The 10,870-nt window shown below is 34.5% G+C and overlaps 1 protein-coding gene across 1 annotated transcript; it reads left to right on the top strand.

The window, feature by feature from the left end:
* Window positions 1-1,889: 1,889 nt before the first annotated feature.
* Window positions 1,890-10,151, top strand: LOC149945776 (tubulin beta-2 chain-like). Its single transcript, XM_090175819.1, has 8 exons — window positions 1,890-1,946; window positions 2,848-2,956; window positions 3,400-3,510; window positions 4,152-4,396; window positions 4,459-4,812; window positions 9,176-9,315; window positions 9,481-9,623; window positions 9,925-10,151. Exons 1-8 carry the CDS (start codon window positions 1,890-1,892, stop codon window positions 10,101-10,103), a joined length of 1,338 nt encoding a protein of 445 aa, XP_090031945.1. The 3' UTR covers window positions 10,104-10,151.
* The last annotated feature ends 719 nt before the right edge of the window (window positions 10,152-10,870 follow it).

Genomic DNA, 10,870 nt, shown 5'->3' with positions numbered 1-10,870 from the left:
ACAGTTTGAGTAAATATTTAAGTTCCTATACAGTTCCTGAAATAATTAAGTTCATACAGTGATATATATGTTTCTAAAGTTGTTTGACAAAAAGATATTTTGCTAAAACAAGTTTGTTTTTTAGTTACAGGTTTTCCACCCTGTTATATTTTCAAAATAATTTTGGTCTCATTTTTAAAATAAAAAGCATATTTTCATTGAAGTTTTTGTTTCTTCCAAAAGAAATATGTATGTAACACAGCAAACTATTTTTTTAGAGGCTAACTTCTTAAAATCAAACACTTCCATAACCCTTTGTCAATAATAGTATTATTCAAAGCAAGTTATCAGCAGAAGCTAATATCTTACTAGAGAAGTATCCACTTCCCTATACTCCTAGAAACACTTACAACAGGAGCATGCTCGGCTACATGTTTCAAGCGAAAAAAATTAGCTGTATACAGGGTGTCCATTTTTATTCTAAAAAGTGATTTTTCTCAATAACCGTTGTAGTTAGAATTTTGAAATTTTTTGTGTGAATTGTCAGTACCGGGGGCCATTGTTGTACATAATGTTTATCGATTTTAAAATAATATTTTAAAATTTCGATGTATTGGAGCTCGTCAAATTTTGTCAATGAGAAAAATGTAGAGCGACGTCGAAAACATAAGAATAACGTTTGGTCGTTGAAAACACAATCATTTTTCACGAAATTACACGCGTTTGAAAATTGACTTAACGGGTAAACAAAATAATTGGAAAAATCAAAAACTAGAATCTTTTGGATGCCGTGGAAGTCGTAAGACAATATTATTGTTAGACTGAACTAAATATAATTTTTATTTATTTAAATTAAATTTAATGAAAAATAACCGGAAGTCCAAAAACAATATCCCCGAAATTAGATACGTGATATCTTAAAGGTTCCCCGAGTATTTACTGAACGAAAATGTTCTATGGTAATATAGCATTTAAATGAGAGTTAGAAATTTAGAATCTTAATTAAATAAATAAAAATAATATTGTCTTGCGACTTCCACTGCATCCAAAAGATTCTAGTTTTTTATTTTCCAATTATTTTGTTTACCCGTTAATTCAATTTTCAAACGCGTGTAACTTCGTGAAAAATGATTGTGTTTTCAACGACCAAACGTTATTCTTTTGTTTTCGACGTCGCTCTACATTTTTCTCATTGACAAAATTTGACGAGCTCCAATACATCAAAATTTATTTTTTCGAAATTTTAAAATATTTTAAAATCGATAAACATTATGTACAACAATGGCCCCCGGTACTGACAATTCACACAAAAAATTTCAAAATTCTAACTACAACGGTTATTGATTTTTTCGATTAAAAATGGACACCCTGTATAATGATGCATACTTTTATCCTAAGAGATTTTACAGTATACGTCTGGTAATAGATTTAAGGTGGTAAAAAGCATATTATTTTCATAGGAACGTTTTAAATAAACATGAAAATTTAAGAAACGATGTAAAATTATATTGTAATTCATCATTATTTATAACGATGAGGAAAAACTAATAGCGTCTATTTTAGCCACTACCTATCTACCTAAGGGGACATAGCCATATTTTTTACGCCGCGAATACACAAAACATCAACACGTTTCCCCCTACCAAGTGGAATTGACGTTCCATAATTTTCTAGCGCCGGACTTATATTTTGCCTTTCGGCAACTTGTTAACCTCTCAATGATGTCTAATGAAACTTTGCAGTCTCTACTTTTTATATGACTATCAGTAAAAAATTACGCACCTCGTCATTTTAACGAGTCCACCTAAGTTCATTTTTTACGGACGGTATAAAAGGTTTTGGCATTGTTCATTCGTTTCATTCTGTTCTCCGCGAAGTGCCATTAGCAACATTAAATTCTTCAATTCAAAATGAGAGAAATCGTGCATGTGCAAGTTGGACAGTGTGGAAATCAAATTGGATCGAAGGTACGAAAATGTCGTTGTTAAGTTTACGTACCTTGGTCTTACGCCACCTTAACCTGAATATCCGGTTTTTCGCTTAGATAACGCTGTAGTGTTTCTTCTATTGTTATAATGGGAAGGTTAATTAATAAATTAAATGTACTTCGACTATATCATTGAATTAAATAACCTTCATATTAATGTAATTTAATTATGTTATTAATGTTACTGATGCCTTTAGATTTAAAAGAGAAAATATTTGTTACAAACGTGATTTAGCTCAAATTGGTGGTTTGTATTTTTCAAGAAAGATGGGTTCCGAAAGGTAAATTTGAGGTCGCTAGCAGTAGCCATTCCATGGAAGTTAGGCTAAGTAGACCATGTAAGGGGATCACCTTCCCTATTTAAGGGCCCGTTTAGACGTTTTAGAACCTAAAGCAAGTCAAATATGGCGATTCTGCCCTAAAATACAAATTACTATGCTACCTCCCCTTCTTTCGCGTAATTTTTATATCTAATCTAAAAGTATAGCTCAGTTAAATATTTTTAAGCCCCTTGGAAAGATTTCATGGACCCTGGAAAATTTGCCGTCACTGCCGATTAAATAATGTGTTCATTCTGAAGTATTAATATATTAGCGTGAAGTTGATGTTTTTAGGTAAACCAATTCTGCCGTTCTGGGGACCATTAAATGTTGCATCGCGGATGTTTTATTGCAAATAGAATCTTTTAATTAGTCTTAAGAAATGTTGAATAAGTACTTAAATGGTAAATATATAGTTCACATTGCAATTAGAATTCTTCTGGTCAGAGTAAACAATAAGCTTTCTATTTCAATACTAGATGTTTCTCCTAGAAACTTTGTTGTAAAAATTACTAGGATTTTATTTAAAAACCATAATTATTTTGGTTCAACTATATTTAGTTCTGGGAAGTAATATCCGAAGAACACGGAATTACACCTGGTGGACTGTACACAGGTACTTCAGATTTGCAACGGGAGAGGATCAACGTCTATTACAATGAGGCCTCTGGTAACTGTGCCGTTTTAAATTTATTAAATTGCATTTTTAAAGAATTTTAATTGATAATATTATAGTTTTAATTCTGATACTTCAGTTCTTTGATTTCCATTATCAGTTATTTTTAGTGGTTAATATCTTTTACTTGATCGTAATAAGTCGCTAAAAGGTTATAAATCTGACTTCGTTGACTTTAAATCAATAACATCGCATTAAAAATATTTCTTAAACTTTTAATGGTCTTTTGGACTTCGTTTAAATAAATGTTAATTATTTGAAAATAATAAGTTATCTTCAATGTCTATTTGGTTAAATCGCAAATGATTTTTTTGTCACTTAACTTCAATAATTTGTAGCGTAGTTTCAAGCGGCTTCTTGTTAAAATTCAGTATCAGTTTTTTAGCAGTTTGCAAAACAGTTATTTAACAAACTAAATTTTAACTTACAAATTTCAGCTGGTAAATTTGTGCCACGGGCCGTTCTTGTGGATCTCGAGCCTGGCACCATGGACTCCGTACGTTCCGGAGTCTACGGGCAGCTCTTCAGGCCAGACAATTTTATTCATGGTTAGTTAATTTTCAAACTGTAACGTAGTTTTCTACGTTACAGATTTAAAGTAACTTGATCTGGGACCGTGTGGTAGATGTGAAATGAAAAACTTTCTGACTAAACCATACAAATAAAAGCATTTAATTGGATTTCAAAACACAACTCCCAAATGTGCAGTCGGTACTATTCTCGTATTGCTGGTCTTAGTTAATCCATATTCCTAAGTGTCGGAAAGTGTGCAGTGTACCTCCTTCATTTTTGAAAAGGGGGTTCATAAAAATGGGATTCAAGACCTTAAATTAAGAATCTGTTAATACTGCAAATTTAAACTTAATTTAGGGCCACGTAGCTTGAGCCGCCGCGCAGTGAATGGTGCAGAGTGCAATGATTGAACAGTGTCTTCACTAAGATTAGTGACGCTGTTCTAATAACAATAAATGCCACTGTTCATAATTTGAAATTTCTCACCTTTTATCTGTTCTCAAAATAATTGGTTACGTGACCTTTTACATCTTGGTTCAAGTTCAATTTACCTTTCCTACTCCCTGCACACGATGTGTGTGAATAACACATCGCCGAAACGAGCGGTTGAAGGATTTGTTAACCGTAGCTAATTTAATTCATTATTTTTCCCATAACTTTTTCGTATATCCTCAAGGTCAAAGTGGAGCTGGTAATAATTGGGCTAAAGGTCATTACACAGAAGGAGCCGAGCTTGTGGATAACGTAATGGACGTTGTTCGCAAAGAATCCGAAAGTGTAGACTGTCTTCAAGGGTTCCAACTTACCCACTCATTGGGTGGCGGAACCGGGTCCGGAATGGGGACTCTGCTGGTGTCGAAAATAAGGGAAGAATATCCCGATCGAATCATGGCAACGTTTTCGGTCGTCCCGTCACCAAAAGTAGATTTATTTAAATTTACTCCATCTTCTCCGTTAAAGCCGCGCTGTTCCTTGTTTTAAAGGTATCGGACACCGTGGTGGAGCCCTACAACGCTACTCTTTCCGTGCATCAGTTGGTGGAGAACACGGACGAAACTTTCACCATCGACAACGAAGCCCTTTACGACATTTGTTTCCGTACTCTGAAACTATCCAACCCCAGCTACAGCGATTTGAATCACTTGGTGTCGCAGACAATGTCCGGCGTAACAACCTGTTTGAGGTTCCCCGGGCAACTCAACGCGGATCTGCGCAAGTTGGCAGTGAATATGGTTCCCTTCCCGCGTCTCCATTTTTTCATGCCGGGTTTTGCTCCTCTCACAGCGAGGACAAGTCAAGGTTATAAAACTATGTCGGTTTCGGAGTTAACTTTACAGGTACATTGTTCATGAACTGTTGCTTTTCATATGAGATTTCTCTAGATATTTACCGAGGCATTCATTTGTTAAAGGGTCATTCCATGACAAAACGACCTAGTTTTTTTTAATTTTAACACCCGACCCCTTTCGATTTCGCCAAAATTTTGTATACAAGGTTTTTTGGGCCTAGGAAAACGATTTTGACAGTTTCATAACGATCGGTTCAGCCGTTTACGAGATACCGCATACGCGTTTTTTCAAAAGTTCGCCTTGACCCCCTAAATGTTTTCTAGTATATCTTATGACATCATTATCGCAAAATCACATGTAATACCTCATTTTAAAGGCAATGCGCACCCTAATATGAATATTTAATCAGAGTTGTCATTTGACGTAAATGTCATTAAAATCTGGGCCTTTAAATAATTTGACCTTTGACCTTGCCCAGACACCTCAGTCGTAGGTCAACGATTTTAGCATTTTTAAAATTCCCACTATCGAATACATAATAATCACTCAAAATCTCAAAGTAATATTTGTAGTTTTCGAGATATTAATTTTTGAAATTTACCCCACCACACACAAAATGAAATACCAAAACCATTTATTTTTATAGTTTACACACCAATTAATTTTTTATTTACACAAAACAGCTTAAACTTCTTTATACATGGAAAAGGCTTTGGTAATTTTATTTTTATCGTGTTCTTTGATTTGATAGCCTTTCGAATTTGGTAAACCTACAAGAATTTCAATTGCACATAGAACATTTTCACTTGACACCCAACTGCTATCGATCCTTCTGGGCCATGTGTATTTGTCCGAAATACCAGGGGGACGCAAAAAGTTTACAAAGAAGTCTCCAAACTCTTCTGATACTTCCTCAATTAATCCAACGTAAAGTTGGCCTTTGTAGACGCTGGCTACCAAATTTCCCACTTTAAAGTTTTCAGCCTCTTGATTTCGAGTATCTGACAATTCTAAAGTCGAAACCTTAACTGTGGTTAGCGAATCGTCATTAGATAACGGAGAAACCATGATTTCATTTAACGATTTCGGAACGAATTTATGAAACCCTCGAGTTCCTTTTACTGTTATAGCTTTAGAAAACCTTTCTTTTAAAAGTTCCTTTTGTCGCTCAATTTCTTCGTTTTTAACATAGATGAACTTGATATTTTCGAAGTTTGATAGGCAGAAATTAAACATATCTGTTGGAGTCAAAATCTGTCCAGTCACTGGTCGCTGAAGACTGACTCTTGCTGTTTTACGCTTCACTGTTCCGCCAATTCCGTCACAAGGTCCCTTGCCATGAGATGTGGCAAAAAAATGCCATTCAGCGTCCAAACCAAAATCTTGTTTGTGGCAACAGAGATTAGAAAAGTTGTATTTGTTTTTATACTGTCCAGCACATCCATCCGTAAAATAAATTAGCTTTCTAACATTAGGAACATGTGTTTTTATATTTGGAATTAGATAAGTTAAAAAACTGTGAACAGTATTGGTTGTATGTGTTCTGGTATCACTGATAATACAAAAATTTAAGTGGTTAAGTTCTCCGTTTTCGACTACCCTGAAGTAGATTACGAAGGGATGCACTGTCGCTTGAGAATTGTCCCAATGGAACCCTTGTGCTTCGTCTTGAATTACGAAGGAATAGTTCTCCGCAAAATCACCGAGAACAATTACGTCACCAGGTTTTAGAGTTTTTTTGAGGTTTTTAAGATAATTAGATTGCGACTTAGATGTGTAATGATGACGCGTTAGTTCAAGTAGTTTAATGGCCAAAGAGTCGAAAAAGTTTTCAACACTCTCGCTCAAGGTCATGAGCTTTGTGCTGTCAGTTGTCACCCATTGCATGAACTTTATATTTTCAAAATCTTCTAAAAGGTTCGTTAAATATTCATTTTCAAGTAGACCATTTTTCCCAGGACAGTCCTTGCACACCCTCATCATACAATTCCTGTTTTGAGTGTCACACACGGTGAGCGCCATGAAATCGATATCACATTTTAAAGGACAAGGAGACGGTAGAGCTGATATCATTAGCTTGACATTTTGGTGATAGGTGCAGACACACACTGAATGTGTACCTGACGAACCTGCTAATACACACCAAGGTGGTCGTAGATAACAAAATGACGAAAATCCTAACGTCAAATCATGCTCTTCCTTGAATTTGTTATAGAGCTCTCTCAGGTTCAGCAGTACAAGCCTCTTTTGATGATGTTCTTTTTGACCTGTCTCGTGGTTTCTAACTGACACAAACTCCTTTTGTCCAGGTGTCATACGACTGTTATCGTCATTTTCGTAAAATTCAACGACCTTTGATTTAACGTCTTCGGTCAATATTAATCCCTTCGAATGTTTCTCTGGTAGCGAAAGAATTCCTTGACTAGATTTAAGATTCCTGCTTCGTTTGACCATGTATTCTGGTGCTCCAAATTCCTCCATTGTGCGTTGTATTCCAAATGGTGACAAGGTCAGGATCTGAAGCTTTTCGCCGTATGATGTCTTGGAGTTATTGAATTTATCTCTCAGTTCGTTCAAAATATTCTCATATAATCGATGTTCTTCGAGCTTTCTAAAAACATCGTCCGTAACCATATTATCGTCTGTTTCATCAAGAGAAATTTCCATTGACTCTTCTAATTTGCGTTTCAATGAATTGTTCACAGCGTTTAACTTAGTCCTGCTTAGAATTGTTTTTTGGCGAGATGACAAACCTTCTGTACAAAAGTTAAAAAATATATGTATTTATATATGTATACATATATAAATTCTTTCAAATTGAATATATTTCTTACTTCTTTTAACAGGAGATTCTCCCAAGTTTATTAGAGTTTCGTTAACTGCCACTAAAGCTATAGCTTTGTCGTCTTGCGTCGCATCTCCCGATGAACAAGGTTGACTAAATGAAAAAGAATCGCTTTCTTGTGATTCTTGTGCAGTGTGAACTTCTGAAACGTCCAACTGTATTTGGAGTTCATCCTTTACTTTTTTTCCAGCAGACATAAAACACTGGATGCACAACTTATTTCCAGCGATAACTTCAATTCCTCGTAACTTTAATTTTTTGAACAAATCCAATGAAATAGTTTTTAGTCCACTCTTTCTTTCAGCGTCGTGAGTCCCAAAAGGATTCATACACTTCTTTTGACTCGTTGAATACCTTTTCATAAAAAGTTCTTCATGGTGACGACATATGTTTCTTATTTTGGACATAGGTATAGCTGTTCGGCTGCTAAGAACTAATTTGTCATCCTCGGACAGATGGTTGTTGATACCAACTGTTTTCGAAAGTGTTTGCAAATGACATTTACTACTGTCTCTCCAAAACGAACAATTTCGATCCATTTCAGGGCTTTGTTCGAGAATATACAGTTAAATAAATTCTATTTCGCTACTCAATTATCGCTGTTAATATATTTAACTACTCAATTATAACTATTATATATTAAAAAGATATTAAAACATTTTTACGTTATTAAAAACGTAATCGATATGACTAAGAGCAATATTGGGTTTTCTTGAGATATCTAGCACATTTCCATTTTAGGGTGCAGTAAGATACGCTACAATAATATTGAACGCCAGACTATACTAAGGACAAGCAATTTAGTGATGTCTTCTGTCTACAGATAACATGCAAAACTAAAAATAATATGTAAATAACTCAACTTAATTTAAGAATGAGTGTATTTGATATTCTAAACTCAAAATTACCAAAATAATAATATTTTTAATTTATTTAGTAGGTCAACTAGTTTCGTGTATAAAATAGCATTTTCATTAATTTGAGGGGTAAATTTCAAAAATTAATATCTCGAAAACTACAAATATTACTTTGAGATTTTGAGTGATTATTATGTATTCGATAGTGGGAATTTTAAAAATGCTAAAATCGTTGACCTACGACTGAGGTGTCTGGGCAAGGTCAAAGGTCAAATTATTTAAAGGCCCAGATTTTAATGACATTTACGTCAAATGACAACTCTGATTAAATATTCATATTAGGGTGCGCATTGTCTTTAAAATGAGGTATTACATGTGATTTTGCGATAATTATGTCTTAGATATAGTAGAAAACATTTAGGGGGTCAAGGCGTACTTTTGAAAAAACGCGTATGCTGTATCTCGTAAACGGCTGAACCGATCGTTATGAAACTGTCAAAATCGTTTTCCTAGGCCCAAAAAACCCTGTATACAAAATTTGGGCAAAATCGAAAGGGGTCGGATGTTCTGTGGCAGGCGTTTTGTCATGGAATGACCCTAAAGCAATGACTATCTTGATAAATATCTATCCCACTAAATGGTTTCGTTTCCTTATTTGGAGAATCGACTGCCCAACAGGTTTTAGTTAACCATTTTATTTAACAAATAGATGTTCGATGCCAAAAACATGATGGTGGCTTGCGATCCTCGACATGGAAGGTATTTAACCTGCGCTGCGATGTTCAGAGGCCGAATGAGCATGAAGGAAGTTGACGACCAAATGCTCAGTATTCAGAATAAAAATAGCAGGTATACCATTCTATCCCTTTAACAGTTATAGACTGTGTTTGGCGCCCAAAGTGCGCTTTCTGAACTTCGATTCAGAGAAGGGGTAGATACGAGCTATATTAGTGCCAGACAAAGGCTCATGCAGTTGTTCTATTTCCTTTGGCGTTAATATTAGTTTTCTTGAAGCTACTTCGTCGAGTGGATTCCTAGTAACGTGAAAGTGGCGGTGTGTGACATCCCCCCGAAAGGTCTTAAGATGTCTGGTACATTTGTCGGAAATTCTACGGCCATACAAGAAATATTCAAGCGTATTGGTGTACAATTCTCAGGTAAGTAGAAATGCTTTTTTTTCATACCTAACTATTTGAAACTCGCGGATCATCTTAAACAAAATGATTTCGTGGTTTTTATTCAATTGCTAAACTTATCGGTTTGGGTTGAACTATAAATTTAGGATTAAAAACATTTGTCGTTTTACTGAACATTATTTGGTAAACTAAGTATAATCATATTGGAAGTACGCTGTAGTCTTGTTATTTCTAGCTCGCAGTAAACATTTTCGGTGAATGGTGCCATACTTATTGGACAAAATTACAGACTTGTTCTTATTTTGATTTGTATAATCCTCAGCCATGTTCAAAAGGAGGGCTTTCATGCATTGGTACACAGGCGAAGGGATGGACGAGATAGAGTTCACCGAAGCCGAGTCGAACATGAACGACTTAATTTGTGAATACCAGCAGTACCAGGAGGCGACCGTGGAAGATGAAGGAGATTTTGAAGATTCGGAACTGGAGCCTGAAGCCTAGGCCAATCTAATATTTCTTCCGCCGTTTTTTGAAAAACTATTACACACTAATGTTGAATTATTTTAAATTAAAACTGTTTTACGTTACGGTTGTATCTGATTTATAATTTAAAGGGTTACTGAGTTGAACATTTCCCTAGATTAAGCTTCTTATTCCAAAACTTTTAATTAAGTACACCAATTACAAGCTTATTAAACTTACAAGGAGACGACCCGAGGTGATAATCACCGATTTTGTTGATATAATGTACACCTCCATGTAACTTGAAAAACCTGCAAGGGAAAAGTTGTGACGGGCTTTCGTTTTGCCATGGCAACCGAAAACTGTTTTGACAACATGATTTGGACTTTTTTCTATTGAAAATAACATGGGAATCTGAAGGATTTTAAAACATTTTAAAAATGATATTTTTTTAAATTTCAAAAACGTTTAAAATACCTTTAAATTGATTAAAAAAATTAATTTAATCAGGTTTAAATATAATTTGGTCAATTTGATCAAAATAAGTAAAAATTGACTTAATTGAGTAAAAATGAAAAAAGTTGAAAAATGATAAAATGAGCAATAATTTGAAAAATAATTAGTTTTATGTTAAACAGCAATATTTTCCAAAATTGACATAAAACATCAAAACTGATCACTTTTGATCCAAATTTATTTAATTTTATAAAATAGATTAAACGTGATTATGGTTTTAAATCTAGTAAAAATGGATCAATTTAACATATTTTATCAAATATTGACATACTTTTATCAATGTGGTCAGA

The sequence above is a fragment of the Leiobunum rupestre genome, chromosome 5, assembly GCF_980474605.1.
Source record: "Leiobunum rupestre chromosome 5, qqLeiRupe1.1.hap1, whole genome shotgun sequence".
Lineage (NCBI taxonomy): Eukaryota > Metazoa > Arthropoda > Arachnida > Opiliones > Sclerosomatidae > Leiobunum > Leiobunum rupestre.
Note: the sequence above shows the minus strand (reverse complement) of the source record. Positions and strands in the feature narration are given on the sequence as shown.

What these genes read in the sequence shown, in the direction of transcription:
- LOC149945776 (XM_090175819.1), top strand. Translation starts at nt 1,890, where the DNA reads ATGAGAGAAATCGTGCATGTGCAAGTTGGACAGTGTGGAAATCAAATT. An exon ending in CTATTACAATGAGGCCTCTG is followed by an intron (nt 2,957 to 3,399) that starts GTAACTGTGCCG and finishes TACAAATTTCAG; the next exon opens with CTGGTAAATTTGTGCCACGG. An exon ending in TATTGGTGTACAATTCTCAG is followed by an intron (nt 9,624 to 9,924) that starts GTAAGTAGAAAT and finishes TATAATCCTCAG; the next exon opens with CCATGTTCAAAAGGAGGGCT.